Genomic DNA, 18,857 nt, shown 5'->3' with positions numbered 1-18,857 from the left:
ATGATTTTTTACAGAAACTATCTTCCCTCCTGTATTTGGAAGACGTCTTCAAGCCCAGGTTGTTAAACGAGGTGATCGAGTGATCATGGAAGTCGAAATAACAGGAACCCCTGAACCAACAGTTACATGGTACAAAGATGATTTTCCCCTAAGAGAAAGACCACCCGAAATTAGAATGAAGCAGCAAGGATGTTGTTATCTTTTACTCATTGAAAAAGGTAATTTTGATCTACTCGAATGAAAGACTTTAATGTTTTTAACCCTGCATTATCCGTTTTGTCTAATTTTAGCTGAAAAGACACATGCTGGTAAATATATGGTTCATGCTACAAACGCTGGTGGCGAAGCTCAAAGTATCGCAGACTTTGCTGTGTTTGAACCAACTCCCGACACAATGATAGAGTTCCACAAAACTCTCGTTTACGAGAATGTACAAGATAAAGATGTTGTAGAGGTAAGTTTGTGTTGTATTTTAAATATTGCATCAGACAAGGTAAATTATATTACATGGATGTATCCTTTAAATCAAGAATTCTTGACCCGAAATTTCATGCTTAAAGATTCATGAAATTAACGAATTTTTAATAATTGCATAGCCCGATGAGAAGAAGGCAAAAATACCGTCTGCGAATCTCACTACTCAGCATATCACCACAACGATGATTCAGCCGAGTGCAGCAATAAAAACTCCTATTCCTCCTACGTCCTCCTGTTCCACTATTCGAACGATTCAATCGGAAACGTCGGGCGACACTAAAGCAACACGTTCCGAAATGATATCATCGACCACTGAATCCCATCGTAGTGAAACGAAATCCGAACAGAAATTCCACATGAAACTTGAGCATAAAGCTGCACCTCTATTCGAAAACGCGAGCGGTGACTTGGAGTATGTAAAGCCATCCAAGGAATCGAAAACGACTATTGAAACGACGAAAGAAGAAATGACTAGTGGCGGAAAACTTGTAGAAAGAGAGATTAAAACTTTTGATGAACAGGCGACTCAAATTGAAAATGAAAATGTCGAAACTTCGACTGTAGCAAAGAAGGACGCTTTGAGCTTCTTCGAAGCTATGTCAAAAGGTAGTGAAAGTAGACCGAAGGGTCCGAAAGATATGATTACACTAACAGAAGGACAGGTTGGAACCGGACCTGGCTGTGATGTCAAAGTTGGCAAGCTAACGAAAAATTATGAGCGCACAACAAGATTTGAGGAAGCTGTCAAGGAACCTGTCAAAGAACCCGTCAAAACTGATTTTAAAACTTCAAAGAAAGCTGTACAGGATATCTTTTCTAAATTTGAACAAAGCTCTTCTAGTCGAGGAATTGATAATAATCTTATAGAATTCCCTTACGAAGGTTATAAGTTACCCCCCTTGGAGATCAAGAGAACGATTCTTGAAGACGTAACCGCTTCTGGATCTCCTATTCATGGAACTCTTACGATCTCAAAACTTGAAGCACAATCAGAAAGTGCTGAAGCAATGTTGAAAGGCTTCAATCTCGTTCCAGAGCCACCTCCGGAAATAGGATATGCACCTGCTGAGGTAGCAAAAAAAAAACGTCCTGACGTATCCATTAAAGCGAAACAGCTCCAAGAGTCATTTGATAAAGGTTTGTCCCCCGTGGATGCCCCATATGGCGGTGTAAAACTTTTTCCCTCCTCACCGGTACCCAAACCAGAGCCAAAATTTACGACACGGCCAACCTGTGCCACAGAAAGACCACTGTCTATACCTCCTCCTTTTGAGCTTGGAAAGAAAGAAGTAATTGAGGAAACTTGCACTAAGAAGAACGTCCATCAGGAACAAAAAAAGACAACTGGATCTGATTTCAACAAGACATATGATTCTAGTTCCAGTATGATGAGATCTGTATCACCATACAAGGAAATAACAAAAGAAAAATTCACTTCATCTTCATCTGATTATGACAACCGTTCTCACGTTTCAACTGATATATCTGAGTACAGATGTCACTCGGTAGCTTCTTCAGATCGACCAACATCACCAAAACCATCTACAGATGCCTTAAGAATGGAAAAATCCTGGGCACATAAGTCAGAATCTGAAGCCAATAGAAAGTCTTGGCCTCCACCTCGCGAAACAACACGAACTTTCACCGATAGGCAAGAATGGCAAGTACCAGAACAAGATTTCAAACTCACCACGAAAGAAACCACAAAGGATGTTGAAGTTACACCTGCAGGTCGTTCTGCCACAACTAATATTGAATCCACCACCTCTATAGAAAAAAAATCCTGGGCCTCTCAAGAAAATCGTTTCGTAGAGAAAATCATTGAGCAACCACCTCCTCCAAAACCCGAACCGAAACCCATCATCTACAAAGCAGAAACAACCAAAGTCGACCATACCATCAGCACAGTTCAAGAAAAGTCCATTACTGAAAAATACACAACTGAATGTGATGTACACAAGACGCAAACAACTGAGAAGATGATCGAAGCTATTGAACAAAGATCTACCAAACCTTGTCCTGCATCAACCGACCTCAAAGCTCCGAGTTTAGTTAAAAGTGTTGATACAAAGAAAACTGCAGTTCAGTTCTATCACAAAAACCCAGAACCAATATTACAGCCAGGACCTCCACCTGAAATCGGCTACGCGCCTGGTCCAGTCGTGCGAGAGAATAAAATTGAAAAAATTGAAAAAACACTCGAGATGTCTTTAGAACATCAACCTGCAAGAATTTTACCTGGTGCCGTAAGAACCATACCGCCTCCTATTCGTACAACCAAGAAAAAGGAAGATTACTCCCCACCTCTTCCGCCAAAGGATTTAAGAATTACTCCTCCACCTATACCAACAAGACAGCAACTGCTTGAGCCCTTCCCATATCAACCGACACCTTTATCAGTACAAAAAACAACTCCCACTTTACCACACTCATGCACCCCTACGAAATTCGTAAAAACTTCCTTCTATAGCGAGAGTGACTATGAATCTGATATGGATGGTGGTATTCGGTCAAAATGGTGTCCTTGCGAAAGCGATAACGATGAGCCACGTTACAGAAAAGTCACAGCACCTACTCCTACACAACCTAGGCCCAAGTCAACTGAACCCGAACCTCTTCCTCCGTCCAGCTTTGAACTTCCTTCATCAGAGTTTACGGGCCCGCCTAGACCCTTTGTCACTAGCGAATTTCAACAAGATAAAACAATGAAAAAAACAATGACCCGCCATGAGAGAGATTTTAAACAACAGCAGCAGCGTTGTTCTCAAACGTTTCAATCACCGCCAGTTTTGCCTAAACCTGGGTCCCCTCCAATATATGTTCAACCTACGAGCACTTTTGCGCAACGTTCACCACCCTCGAAACCCATAATGCCAGAGTCACCTAAATTTAAAACGAAAACGTTCCAACAAGAAAGTGGTTACATGGCAGACACTGATGAACCTTTCCAATATCTGCAACAACAGCAGCAACAAAAAACTTGTAATACAAGTAGTTCTGGACAGAAGGCCTTCAGCAAACACGAAGAATCCTCATTGACTTCTAAATCATTCTCAGAATCAAAATCTTCTTATTCGGAATCGCGATCGAACTTCATGGAAAGTAAAAATTATTCAAGCATGCAAATATCTGAATCGTCAAAACCTCCCCCCTGCACACAATTCGTTCCTAAAACCCAGGTTCAGCGCACATCGTATATCGAGAAATCGAGTGCTTCGACTACTTTTCCAACGAAGGTTCGATATAGTAATGAATATATGGCCTGAGATGTTTGTATTACACGTTTTTAGTTCAATCCTGAGTAGATCAGCCATTTAGATTATTTACAGCTCTCATTTTAACATAAACATCGCTTTGAGTGCATTTTTGTTATTTTAAGCATGATTTTATTTGTGCAAAGTTAACCCTAGTCCATGCGATCGAAAACGACCGAAAGTTGGCATATGTCCGATAGATTTTGTGCGATTAGAAGATTTTTTTTCAAAGGTTGGTAACTATTTTTTCTTTACAGGAGACAATTCATTCCGTCAATCGCACTGAGCAATGGAAATCAGTACCTCAACCAGGGCAGAAAATTCAACCACCTCCTAGTCCTTCTAAGTTCGTCAAAGGCGAATTTCGCGAGAGCGACTACGAGAGTGATTTTGATAATAGAATATCAACTCATTGGAAGCCACGTGGCCCTGATACAACCGATCATACCTCCAAATCAGCAAAGCCGAACGTAGCTGGCACAGGTGCGTTCTCGTAGAGATCATAGATTTCCATCGCACGCAAAATCATCGCCATCATCTAGCTCGAGACTTTCTTTACTTTCGCAGTTTCTTTTCCAGCTTACAATTAATTCTTCGGCAAAGGTTTCCTCGCACCTCGTTGATTATCCTCCATTGGTTTCCCTTTCCTGCTTCGTTTTCGCTTCTTGCTTGGTTTTTCTATTGCTTCTTCCAATAGACAATATGACTTTCTACCATTCTCGAAATCGCAGGTACATTTTTCTATATGCTGCTCTTAAATACTTACTCACTCTTTCATAACAAGTTCCTTGTTGGAAATACTTTTTACTTCAGTCGCGCCGATCTCAACTGAAACTTAAATTTCCATATCATTTATTTGTATTTAATAGTTACTGTTAAATCATGATATCGGCTCTACTGTTTTACTGAGACATACAGATACCAACATATACATTTCACTTCCTCTTCTTCATTTAATGGGGTACCTAGAATTCATTACATCGAAATATTAACTAAATACTCGATGATCTGTATATCTCAGTCGACTTCTGCATCCTATACATTAGTTCGCTCTTTGCTTTTTTATTGGCATGATCTCTTTTGATCGGGATCATTGGAAAAACCTATTTTCTACGTAGGAAAGCCACGTCCAGCATCATGGACAGAACCAACCCTACCAAGTCCGACTCCAGCTGTGACCATAGACACTACAAAACAAACCACAATGAAGAATGTCTCTACTAATGGAGAAAAAACAAGATCAAAATCAGTTCTGCTTCCTGGTTCACCTCCAGAAATTGCCTACGCGCCTCCAAGCCAATCTAGACAGAGCTTCTACGAAGGTAGATCTGGCGCCCCATTCCATAATGCTATCGGAACTGAACTTAAAAAAACTGTTCGAATGGATGAATCTACTGAGAATACGAGAAGAGTAGTAACAGTAGAGCAAACCAGCAGAGTAATAAAATATGGGGAGAACCAGACAGGCAATTCTTATGGAACATCTATGGGTCATCAGCAGCAACATCAGAGTTCCATCAGTGTTCCAGTTCCAAAGAAATTCATCCAAGGCCAGTTTAGGGAGTCGGACTATGAGAGCGACATCGATGCTGGCAGAATCCGACCAAAGTGGACCCCTGCTGAAAGTGACACGGATGAACCTAGATATCGAAAAGTCCAGCCGCCGAGATCCAGCAGACCAAGATCGATTGATGTAAGCCAATCTTCTCCAATCGTTACCTGGCCAAGTGAATCGGAGAACGAGCGGTCCGAAACTGAGATGAGATCCAGCTTCAGTAAACAAAAGTCGAACGAACAAATTCTGAAACCCGGATCGCCTCCAGAGTTCGGCTACGCATCAGGGAAGGAATTGAGACAAACCGCAAATCGTAAGGGCGCTCTCGACATCATACTTTATTTTATCTTTTTTTCTATCGCTTCAATCATACACGCGTCTCGGCGCACAGTTCAGCAACTTCCTTTCTCAATTCCTTTTAAAAATGTCTCTAAATCCCGGTATCTCTGCATACTCTTTTTGATCCTATTTGTCATCTCGTACTCTATATACCTCGTTCTCAAGCCGCCACTCTATCGTACCGCTTGTACTTGGAATATATCCAATCCGCAGACGTAGCGTCGAAGCACATGACCGATATGACGAGCAGCTTCAAGTCCAAAACAGAGAAGTTCGTTCATGATATCCAGTCTGATCTGAAGAAACGAAGTAAGCCCATATTGAAGTATCCAGCTGATGGCGGTGCCACGGATGGTGAGGATGAGCCACGCACTTATAGAGAGGAATCAAGGCTCTCACAATATGGTAACCAGCAAAATTGTTCGCTTTACGGGTTATAAGATCTGCAAATATTGTTAGTCTAGGTCAGTATTTGGCACTTACTATTTTCCGTTTACTTAAAAATTGTGACGCTACCACGTTACTACCGAACACTGGTCTAGGCATGCAGTATATCTGATCTTTTAAACATAAGACTCCTTCCACAATTACCTTGTATATCCAACAACTCGGAACAATTCTCCATTCGATCGTCCGGTTCAGGAACGAAACACATCGACCCGGATACTGGGCTTATATACTTCAAGTACGATTTTGGGTACGAATTCGGCATTGTGCTTCCTGGCGAGGGTAAGAAAACGGTCTCCAGCAGCAGCAAGTCAATCCAAGGGCAGCGACGGGCTAGCGACATTGATGTACCGATTGTTCACGAGTTTACAAGAAAAGAAAATGGTTTCTCGAAATTAGCTGCACCCACATCTACCAACTACGGGAGCCAATCGAATTTCAAGCAGGAGAGGTTCGCACCTGCGAAAACTGTCAAGTGGGAGCCAACCTCTGAGAGCGAATTTTCAGAAGCAGAGGATCTAAGAGGAAGTAAAAAATATGGCGGAGGACTTCCAGTACCTCCTAGTATCTTTATTCCGGCTTCACCTTCACCAAGATGGGATCCAACGACACCAAGTCCGGTTTCTCTGAGTCCAAGTCTTCCCAGTCTCAGTCCTCGACATAGCAGCGCTTGTACGGGACCTCCCAGTAACGTCGACTCTGCAGGTATAAAATTCAATTTGAGTGGATTATGCGCCCGATCCGCAGCTCGCTGAACTCGCCTTTCGCTTTCCTTATGCTTTTCGCAACCCTATACCGTTGCCCCTTATAGTCTGGCCACTATAACGGTCAGGCGTTCCTCTTGGCTGCACGCTCATCCTTTTTCAGAGCTCACCATCAAGGAAGGAATTCAAGAGAAAAACTCAAGAAAAAGATTTTGGTTAAATTTTATTATTGCACGCTCCTTGCTTTTCAGGATTCGTCACGGAATGCCAAGGTCAAGAAAAACGTTCTTCTTTTATGTTCGATTGCAAAGATTCACACCACATGTATTTGTACCCTGTTATTAATTTCTGCACTTTCACAGTGAATAAATTGTGTTAAGCGTCGGCAGCATATTTTTGACTGATCCTTATAACAAAGAGGATTGTCCAAGAAACGAGTTACACGTTCATTAGCCATTGGCAACTTTCTCTCATCTCACCAGCAGCTGCATTTTTGTAAAGATTAATTATTTGATTGCTATTACGCAACTTTACAGGATCTCCCTGGCCTTATAGCAATGGCGTTCCAGCAGGAAAAGAGGTAATTCAACCGTATCTCGAACCGCAACCGAAGAAAGCTCCTCTGTTCATTACGGTAATTATCTTAAATCTAGTTGTGAGGGAATCATAGGAAATCATAAAGAACGTCTCATTCGAGGTCGGATCAAAGCATTGTAAACAAAGTTTGCATGCAAAGTTATGATCCGCATTCAGACCGCCAGTTATATTTTGGGAATTAGCGTGATCTGATGTTTTCAATATTTTCTTCTGATATTTTTAGCCTCTTAGAGACATCGCTGTTGTGAGTGGACAAACAGCACGATTTGAATGTATCGTGCAAGCAGAACCTCAGCCAAACATACTTTGGTCTAAAAACGGCAGGATTATTGAAAACTCTGCAAATTACGAAGTCTACTATAGAAATGGTGTTTGTCGACTCACCTTACCACGAGCTTTTCCTGGTTAGTAAACTAGTTCCTTTCTTTATGAATAAAGTCCGAATATTTTTTGCTAGGAAAAATTATTTGAACCTGGATATTCTTATGATTATCCCTAAGAATTAGGGTCTGCCATTTGAAAAAGCTTTTTTCTTTTAGGGTACACTCTCTTCTGCCAAAGACACTTCCATTTAGTGAAAAAACAACTGTGATTTTTCTTTAAAATTTTAAGTTAAATGTTATAAAAAGTGAAAATTCGTGTTTTCTGACTTTTTAATTTTCACTTAAAATGTGAAAAGTTGTCAAAGAAGGGGAAAAATTATAGAAAAAGTTAACCAGCTAATCTCAGAAATAAAGAAAACATCCCTTTTACGAAAAATAAAACATATTTTTCGAGATCCCTTGAGTTTCGAATTCAAATATTTCGTTCATCTATACCATTCATACAGTGGTGTCTTATATCTACTTCTGTATGCCTAAAATTGTACAAATAATATTTGTAATTTTTTTACTTGAAAATAACTGAATATTTTCAGTAAAAACTGTAGAGTTTGTCATTTTCAATTTTCTTCCGAAAAGTGTGCATATAATTCAATAAAAAACAAAGTTTTTTTGCACATTTTCCAAAAATTCTAAATCACGAAAAAGTTTTTTTTTATATTAATTTTTGGTATTAAAGTTTTTTACCAGGTAGATTTATAAATAATTTTCATTTGAAATTTCGTGTACTGATCTAGAATGAATTTTTTAAATTATTGATTCTTTTTTAAATTGTGAAAATAATGAATATTAAAAAATATTGATTCTAGACCAGTAGACAAAAATTAACATCAAAATTATTGTTTTTTTCAATTATAATTTTTTACTATTCCTGTAATACTAAATACTGATGTCAAAGGGTTTTGCAAAATTTGGAATATTTTGGCACAATTGCACGCATTACATGCTGCAATTAATTGAATATAAAAAAAAAATTTATAGACATATTAATAAACAAAAATTTAGTACATATTGTAATAACTATTTTTTTAATTATTATTAAATTTATTGAATATATATGCTTTATTTTTTCATGAAATGAACTAAAAGTTACTCTTCAGTAACAATTTTCGGCATTACTGAACTTTCTGGTAACAATAGTTAATATTGCAAATAAATTTAAAGACCAAGTGCACCATTCAGCCATTTTTCAACATATGTCCTTTATTTTTAAAGATTTCATTGCAAAAGTTATGTTTATATGTTACAAAGTAGCAAAGTCGTGAATTTGTTTATAAAATTATTGAAACAAAAAAATGTTTACCTCCTAGTAAATTATATACGTTAGAGGCCATCGTGAATATACTTATATATAGTATAGTTAAAAACAGTTCATACATTAAAAGTGGCTCAATTGTGCAATTGTTCATTAATTTTATGATAATATTGAAAAATAGTAATTATGTAATAATGACTATTAATTACATATTACTTTGACATATATTGGGATAAACATTTTAGGGAATTAAATATCTGAGTCTTATTCATCCTTAAGAAAGCGTTTTTCTTATTAATTTCTATATAACATATAAACAATTTTTTATATTTGCTTACAAGTTTAAGTGGGCATTTTTAGAAAACAATGTACACTGATTTTATACATCTTTGCGCAATTGTAAAAAGACAATTTTAGGGTACTTTAAAGATTACATTTATTTATTTCACAATTTAAATCTGTGTAGATATACTAAAGGCCAATATTATCGACCTAAAAAATCAAAATTAGAATTTTCGAAAATATAGTTCATTTGCCGCCAAGACATATTACTTTTCTACCATAAAAATGAATTTTTAAGCCAAAAGGAGGAAATTCTAACAAATAAGTTAAATTAAAAAAAAAACGAAATCTTTAACAAAATCGTTTAATTTTCAGCAATATAATTAAACTTGTGATAAAATTGTTTGATTTCTACTAAATGGCAAAATTTTAAACTAAGAAGATGATATGTTAACCGAAAAAAGTTTTAATTTGAAATCAAAGACAGTTTTCAGAATGCAACAGAATTCAAACAAAAAATACGAATTTTCAACCAAAAAAATTAATTTAAATACTAAAAAGAAATTTCTCCACTTGGCCCTAATACAACAAGGTTCTGGTCGGATCCCGGACGGGCTACCCCTGAATGGGTTTCATGGACAGGAACTGGGTGGGTGTCGGTCGGGCTACATTTTTCTCGAATCACGTAGTCCGGGGCCGACCGGTTACTGGCCGGGCCAACCCTGGTTATATCCCATGGTCGGCAGCCGGCTGGGCACTGGTCAGATTAATGTTTTTGTAGAAATTACACATTTTTTAAGAGCCGTCATATTATCAAAGGCGTAATTGTGGATGCTAGATAAATTATTATTTGAAAAATAATTTAAAGATTTATTAGATCAGTGAATTATAAATTAGCTTTTTTAGATTCTAAAGAAAAAAAATTACATTTTTTCGAATAATTTAACTTTTTAAATTAAACTGTTATCGATTCTGCTATGTGCAACAACAGAAATGAGAGAACGAGGATGCTCCTTGCACTAACGTCGCGTCGTATTTTCGAAGTTCGCAAATAAAATCGAGACTCGCGGTTAAAATCAGCCTTATTTCAGTAATAAGTTTAAACCCCCACTTAGTGCGCGAATAATTATTATTTTAAATTAAAATATAGTCTTGTGTATACAGTTTCTACTTTCTTCCTTCCTGACCTTAAATCACCACGTGGTTTCCAAATTTCTATGAGATTCTATCATCAGGGAATAAAATTCTACTTCAATTTTCTTGCCAGAATTGGTTCACTTGATTTGACTTTTAAAGTCCACCTTCATCTTTACGATGAGCCTTAAAAGAAAAAACAAGTTACCAACTTCTCGCCTGAAGCAACAATTCGTAACCGTTTTTAGCCAGATTACCCTACCGGACCCCGCCGGTATTGAAGCTGGGATCCGACCAGTTTACCGCAACGTTTTTAGCCGGATCCCTGCCGGATAGCCCCGTTTTAAGCCAAGCGCTGTTCGGGGAATCCGGCCGGGATTCTCAATCAAAAAAAGAAATAAATTTTTAACAAAATACTTAAACTTTCATGCAGGAAGATGAATTTCCAATTATTATGATGAATATGTAAAGAAATGAATTTGCAAGAAAAGAGTTTAACATTTAACCAAATATTTAAATTTTCAATAAAAAAGTTGATTTTTTAACCAAGAAGACTAATTTTTTACATGGAAAAACGTATAGCTAAGCCAGCGATATTTATCTTTGATCTAGCAACAAATATTGTTAAAATGAATTTTAATAGATGTTTAAATTTATAAATGATGTAATAGGTGACCTTGCAATTTATCAGATTATAAGTTTCTATTTATAATAAATATATGTGGAATTAACAGAAAAACTAGATTTTAAACTTGTGTAAGTTTTAAAATTTGGATTAAAACTTTTTTCATTTCTCGAAATGTCTCACTAACCAATAATGTTGACTTTAAATTCCAATTTTGTATAGAATCTGAATTTAATGATGTCACATAGCTAATTTAAAGATATAAAAACCAATGCAGGTTACAGTTATGTGTTTCATGAAAAAAATTACCTTATTCAAATTTTTGTCCGTTTTATTGATTTGATTTTTCAGTATTTTTCTGTTTGAACAACAAATTTTTTTCACCTGAAGAAAGAAACGAATTATTAACAACAATAACAAACTATCAACAAAATACATGTATATACAACCAATTGCTTAAATTTTCAACTAAAGAAGATAAATATCCAACCAAAAAGGAAATAGTTAAAATTTCAGTAAAAAAAAATTAATTTTTAACCAAAATGAAATGAATTTTCAACAAAAGCGTAAAATTTTCAAACAAAAACAAAATGAGAAAATAGGGAAGTTTATTGAGAAATAAATCCTCCTGAAGTTGATTATAGACAGCCCATAGCATTGAAATCATAGTAAAAAAGCATTAAAAATAGCGTTACGTAATGTCTGGACGCTCCCCCAGGGTTATTAAAAAAATGTGAGAGAAATTCAACAATTTGGTTAAACCAAATGGAAGTTTCTTTTTTAAAGTCCCCTTGAATAAAAGAAAGTTTTTTACATTTAGGCCATTCTACTAGAAATCAAAAAACTCTATTTTTCGAAGGTGTCTGTATTATCATCAGAGATTAACAGAAATTCTTAACGTGTTTTCAGACTAGATGGAGATATGAATTAAACATTGTTTAAATCACTTTTTGTCTGAAAAAAGATCTTCGACTCCCAGTAAAGAGAAAAAGAAGATCTTTTTAAAGGCAAAATTTAATTAAAATTTTTTTAAATTTATAGCTCCATCTAGTCTGAAAATACGTTAAGAAATTCTGTTATTTCTTAATGATAATACAGATTCCTTGAAAGATAAGTATGTAATACCTGGAAAAATAATGTGTGTATTTCTGAAAAAGGATTATTCTTTAAATCAATTTAGTAGCTTAAGGTAAAAGCACCCAACCAGCAATCGGAAGTTCTGGGGTTCGATTCCCAACGGAGCGGAGATCTTGTTAAGAGAAAGTTTAATTTTTAAAATAAATTCCATTTTTAAATGTCAATGAAAAATTGAACTGCGTAACTCATATTTTCTAATAATCCAAGGAAACTTTTTGAACAATAAAGAATTATTCTCTAATTACAGATGATGCTGGTACGTACGCATGTACAGCGACAAATAGTCTCGGTTCGGCAGGGACTACATCGACATTGCAGGTGCCAGGTAATAGACGTTCGGTGTATACCATTAATTAATAAACAGCGAAAGGTGAAGGTGCATCGCAAACGACAAACGCTCTAGCACGAAGGTGGTGGGAAATCTGTGACGTCGCTCGAAGGAGTTTTGAATTACAAGAAATATTTGTGCCAAATGTCAATTCTCGGTCAACGTACTGCTTAGAGCGAATTTACAGAGATCATACTGAAGTAGCTTTAGAATATTCCTCATTCGCAATATCGAAAAGGCTCGTATTTTTAATGCAAGACGCGCTAGAAAAACTTTTTGTTATAACACCCCCATGATTTAGGCCTATTTTCATGCCTATGCAGCAGGCCCACAAACTCGATTTTCAAGCGGTGTGAGTAGAATAATATATTGTGTATCAAGGAAGTGAATTATTCTTTTTACGGTCGAGCATGATTTTGCAAGAACGAGGCACAGCCGAGGTGTAGTCGAGGTATAGCAAATCAGTGAGACCGTAAAAAGACTGCTCCCGCCAAGTCACGAAAGTTCTGGCGCGCGCATACGCCACGGCCTTCAGTTTACTTTATCTGCCTGGGTCGGTAAAGTACCCTACCATCAATATACTATTCTGCATTTTTACGACTTTGCAACACAGAAGAAAATATTTAATCAAAAAGCGTCTTTTTCCGATTTCGTTTTTGCATAGGAAGCTTATCGAATGCATTTTTTTTTCACCGGCTAAAAGGGATCGTGCTTTTGCAGGCTGTATCGTTCTACCTCTCTTGCACTCCTCGTTTCACTTTTAACCTTTTTCCCCTCACGTCCTCTCGTGGGTATTAATTATTTATATCATTTATATCATTTTTATCTTCACATTTCTCTTAACTCACTCTTTCAAACTTACCGGGCATTTTTAGTCTTTTTGAAAAAAATTAAAACGAGGAGTACGTAGCGTCGATTCTAGTCATCATCCCTATAAAAACGTATTGAACTGAAGTCTCCCAACGAGTAAAGATTTTCATATTTATTTTAATTTGAACTTAGGCAAAATTGTGAGATTGGAATTAGGTTTTTTAAATAAGAATTACAACTAGTGATTATTTTATGAGTAAATAAGAAAAGCTTAATTTTATTTATGAAGCGAGGAGTAAGAGTTTTTACTTAAAGTCCCAAAGAATCCCTTTTTTGGCTTTTGGAGCTTCAAGATGAGACTTTTGATTGATAAAAAAAGTATTTACTCATAGTTAACGTATGAACGTCAAATGTTCAAGCCAGATTGTTATTATTCTCGTTTATTATTGTTACGATTATCACTGAATACTGTTACAATTACAATGATCATCGTTATCATTAATGCTGTGTAAATAAAGGTGTGCTTCCTCTATGATACCGGCATTATAATTTATCCAGTTTTTTTTTCTTGACCTCTACACTCTCTTTCCCACTTTATTTCTATCAACTTTTCTTCGCACTAAGCAATGCAACATTGAAGAGGTTCTACAAAATCATATTCATCAGAAGAATGGGCATGATACTACTGCACGACAAATTAGTATGGTTCAAGGCGTTTTTCAACTATTTTTCTGATTGAATTTTAATATCCCGCGAAAGTTGCCCACCCATACCAACAATTCAAATTTAGGAAAATTAAAAAAAAAAGTTTCCTCTTTTGATATTATTAGAAAATACTAATATAACATTACAAATTCTGAAGAAATTTTTTTTCGCAATTAGGATTTTTTGAACCAATAGAAAACATTTTTTCATTTTTCTATAATTCAAATTTTTAAATTCCAAGAAGCAACCAGACATATTATCCGATCGAAAAAAAGGTTTACAAGTGAAAAGTCGGTATGGGTGCAAGTTTGCGGGGTATTAATTTTCATTCAGAAAAAATAGTTGTTAAGTGAACCGGTCTGAATCCATTAGGGAGGTTCCAATTTATATCTGTAAAAATTAGACTTTCGATTTTCAGTGATCCCCCCCTCCCCCTTCGAATTTTATGGGTTTCTAGGAGAAAAGTTCCCTATATTCGACAAAAACGGGAAAAGGACTTATTATTAACTTTTTTAAATTAAAGTTTAGTCATCTTTTAAGGAATTTCCAAGGAATATAGTTTACCCAATAACTTTTGATTCTGACTCCCCCCCCCCCCACCTTTGTATTGTGCACGAAAAAGGTACCCAATAAATGCAAAATGACAGTTTTATATTAAATTAATGCTGAAGGCGGTGTTTTTTAGAATCTTTTCAGCAATATTATTTTTATTTGAGATGTAACAAGTTTCCAAGTATTTTAAAACTAATTTTTTATTGTTTATACAATATTTTTCCACTGAAAATCGTTTAAAGCTATTATTTTTTGAGCTAAATGATACTTAAATGAATGTCAAGAATAATATTTTGTAACCATTTTAATCATTATTCAAACCATTTTTATTTGTTTAAACAATTTTTTCCCTTGTAAATCTTAAAAATGTACTTAATTACGCAGGGAATAAATTTTATTAGTAATGTTTTTTAAGGCAGTTTGCAATTATTTAAACAATCATTAATCATTCACTTGCGACTTTTCATAAGGTAGTTTAACAATAATCATGTTTTTAAAACAGTTTTTAATCATTTTTTTAAATAATGTCATGGACAATTATTTTTTCAAGTCGATTCATTTAAGATAAGAAAATACTGAATAATAAGTGACATAGTGTGCAAGATTCGAAAAAACTAAAAGTTTCTCTATCTTTCCTATCAAAAGGCGCAAGTGAATAATTAATTATTTTAAACTGTCTTTCACAAAAATTATCACTCTTAAGATTAATCAACTTCGTTATTAATTTTGGAAAATAGTAAGTGTTCACGATTTGCAGAGAAAATAAAAATTGTTTCAACAATTAAAAAATATTAAAAAAATAAATATTATGGTTGATCTTTATCAACTGTCTTTAGCATGAATTTTACAAAAAACTGCTATTTTTAATTTTTTTAACATTATTTCGGGCATAATAGAATGGGTTGAAGGTCAAAATAAGTTATTATTGTTCGGACATTATTCCTTAAAGATTCTTTAAGAAGTGACTAAATTTTAGTTTATAAAAAATAAATATGAAATTAATATTGACCAATTTAGTAAAAAAATACAAAATTTCTATTTCCGGAAAATGAAAAAATGGGGGGGGGGGCGATCACTAAAAATCAAAAGTCGAATGTTTGGATAACCCAGATTGATGTTTATACTAGCTTAATTTAGTCAAAAGTATTAAGGTAAATGGTAAATTTAACACAACTAACAAAATAAGGTTTTCAATACATTTTAAAAGGCGTGGTGGTTGAATGCATGAGAATTGTTCATTACCATGGCGAGTCTCAATCATTTTTACCCCTAAATTTCTTGCACTTTCTGATTCCTAATGTGTTCTTGTACTTGACTTTTCTTTATTATGTATCACTTTTGAATAGTTTAAAATTTTTTTAATATTTACATGAAAAAAAAGTATGAAGTCCTTTTTCAAATAAGTAAAATTGAATTTATTGTTTTAGAAATTGAAAATTATTGTTTAGGAAATGTTATTCCACATTAAAAACTAAGTGGAAAAATTTGATCAATTATTTTCCGGTCATTTTTGTATAGAAAAGAATCGTTTTTTGTTACTGATGTGCAACAAACATTGAGTTCAAAAATGTTTAGGTTAAAGATAGTTTATGCTCGCCTTCAGGGCGCTAAAGGACAATTTTTTTTTTAATTTTGCATGGCTACCCCTAAATTTTTTTCTTTATTTGGAAAAATAGCCTTATAAATTTTATTTATTTTTTAACAGGTTCCACTAGGTGGTTTTATGTCAGAAAATAAATTTTCTTAGTTTTCAAATTTTTTTAACACAAACTTAACGCTAAAATATTTTTTCATTCTTATGAAGTATTTTTCATTTACTGAGGAACAAGCCTAACATTTCATGAAACAATAACATATTTTAAGATATATTGGGCCTAAAATACCAACATTTGTAATTATTAGCAGTTATTTTAAATGTATTCCTAATACACGATGTTCTATGTATTATCTTGTAAAATAAATACTATGCATGTTTTTCCAGGGACAAAATTATTTATGGGTCATTTTACACCATAAATTGTATTTCATTTCTAAATTTTCGTATTTGAAGCTCGATAATATCTAAAACAAAATTTAATTAATTGAGAACTTTTTCGGCCATAAAACGGTCTAGCGTAATCTCTATACAATTTTTTTAAACTAACCGAAAATTTATGACATGATTCTCTCCCCGTGAGAAAGAATTCAAGGGAGTAGCGTTTGCAAAATTCAGAATCATGCATTTTTTGGGCACCCTACTCACCGTGTTAGCTTTATTAAATATTAGAATGTACTCTGAATGGAGCAATTTATACTCTTATATTTTGCGCAAAATTGTTTTATTTAAATATCACACTACAACTCAAAATTCTGCGTCCAATTACGAAAATCGGACTTTAAATAGAAAGTGATAACTGTGAAAAAAATTAAGTTAGAAAGATTTTTTGAACTTTTGGCAATTTTATTTAAATCCGCGTCGACTGAGACCCACTTGAAGTAGATTCAATTAATAGGGGCCAAGATAAAATCTGAGAAAGACCCACCTATTTTCCGTTTTTGACCAATTTTCTATTTTCAACTTCTACTCTCTGCATGCAATTGGAAAGTGAATAGAAAAATTGAAACTTTATTAAATTGAAGTCTCAAATTTCTTATTAAAAAAAGACCGAAAACATGATGAAATATTTACCGGTTCCCGAGTTATAAGAAAAAATTTGGAAGGGTGCACCAGACGAAAATCGGTTTGTCAAACAGCAGTCGAGTATCAGAAAAAACTACTTGACTACCGCTCGACCGACCAATTTTCGTCCCGTGCCCGCTGCCACGTTTTTCTCTTATAATTTGGGAAACAGTAATTATTAATTATTCTGTTGGTTTTATTTTAAAAAGAATATTTTAAACTTTAATTTCATCAAATTTATATTTTTCTATTCACTTTCCAAATACATACAGAGAGTGGATGTTGAGAATAAAAAATTGTTTAAATACGGAAAATAAGTCGGTCTTTCTCACATGCTGTCTGGGCTCATATTAATTAAAACTACTTGAGGTAGATTTCAATCGACGCAGACCTGATTAAGATTTCTCAAAGTTCAGAAAAGTCTTTCTAGTCACATTTTTAGCAGAGTTAGTAACTTTCTAAGACAAGCCTGTTTTTAATCTGATTTCTGTAGGTGGACACACAATTTTGACCGGTAGTGTAAGTTAATGTGCAGAATACCGGAAAATAAAACAAAAATCCAATGACCAAATTTGAACAACCTCTACTAAATATTCCTATTTTAATTGAAAAAAAAGATCAAAAAATTTCCCAAAAAATAAGAGAAAAAATTCATTTTTTGGGGCAAAAATAAAAAAGAGGAAAGAAAAATGAAAAGACAACCAACCAAATTCCCTTCCATCTCTTTTTTATTTCTTTCGTCTTTTTTACGTTTATTAAGTCTGATTTTTAAGTCTGATTGTTGTGCCTGAAAAGTGATGATGTTAGTTGAAAAATAGATGTTAGGAGTCAGATGTGGAAATAGATCGAAATAGTAACCTCGAAATACGAGCGAAAGTATGACTTGGCAATCTAAAGATAAATAAAAGATTCAGATGTTGCCCTTGCAATTCTTGATAATATTTGGCAATACTTTGAATCGATTCGGCCGATTTATCTGACAGAAAGCTTTTCCCAATTTCAATTTATTTGTGTAAAAATATGCAATTGTTAAAATAAATATCGTGTTCTGACTGCCAAAGAATCTTAATGGTAATCAGACCAACTTGGATTCGAGTTTAGCCTTGGCAGTACTGATATTTAGTTCAAGTTGTAAGTATACACATCCTACTGTCGTATGTTATATATAATTACATTGCGATATAATTTCTTGGCTCGAAAATCTTGAATGAAAAATTGTCTTATTTAATCTTCATTAAGCCAAGGACAAATATCTAAGTTGTCTAGTGTCCTGGAAAATTCTAAACAGATAAGGCCCACCTGAAAAGCCTTAAAAATTTTCAAAAATATTCAAATTCATAAAGGTGTTTCCCAAAAAAGTTTACTATTCAAGACAATGAGATTTTCGGAAACAAATTAAATTCCAAAGCGCCTTAACTACATATTTTTCAATTAAGAGTAATTCAAGATAGTATGAAAATATTATGAAACTAATAGATTAAGGTATACAGGGTGGGCCATTTTAATCTATTTACAAAAAAATCTCAGAATAGTGATATTGTACAAAAAAATTGTTCAGACAAAAGTTGTTCAGGATGAAGGGGGTCAAATACTGGTGACCGTAAATTTGACCTTGAA

At 34.5% G+C, this 18,857-nt stretch overlaps 1 protein-coding gene across 4 annotated transcripts in view; it reads left to right on the top strand.

Moving 5' to 3' along the window:
- The window catches only part of LOC117168781 (titin), a 67,246-nt gene extending 53,387 nt beyond the window's left edge, over window positions 1-13,859 (top strand). For 3 of the 4 annotated variants that reach the window (XM_033354570.1, XM_033354571.1, XM_033354569.1), the window contains exons 27-36: window positions 15-218; window positions 291-454; window positions 597-3,713; window positions 3,989-4,214; window positions 4,850-5,599; window positions 5,839-6,030; window positions 6,268-6,777; window positions 7,313-7,410; window positions 7,597-7,777; window positions 12,434-13,859. In XM_033354570.1, the coding sequence (XP_033210461.1) occupies window positions 15-218; window positions 291-454; window positions 597-3,713; window positions 3,989-4,214; window positions 4,850-5,599; window positions 5,839-6,030; window positions 6,268-6,777; window positions 7,313-7,410; window positions 7,597-7,777; window positions 12,434-12,543 (5,552 nt within the window). In that variant the 3' untranslated portion in view covers window positions 12,544-13,859. The remainder of the gene's footprint in view (window positions 1-14; window positions 219-290; window positions 455-596; window positions 3,714-3,988; window positions 4,215-4,849; window positions 5,600-5,838; window positions 6,031-6,267; window positions 6,778-7,312; window positions 7,411-7,596; window positions 7,778-12,433) is intronic. The other variant, XM_033354573.1, reaches the window with a different exon arrangement.
- The last annotated feature ends 4,998 nt before the right edge of the window (window positions 13,860-18,857 follow it).

This window comes from Belonocnema kinseyi, chromosome 3 (assembly GCF_010883055.1).
Source record: "Belonocnema kinseyi isolate 2016_QV_RU_SX_M_011 chromosome 3, B_treatae_v1, whole genome shotgun sequence".
Taxonomy (NCBI): Eukaryota; Metazoa; Arthropoda; class Insecta; order Hymenoptera; family Cynipidae; genus Belonocnema; species Belonocnema kinseyi.
This window is presented reverse-complemented; position numbering and strand designations above follow the sequence as displayed.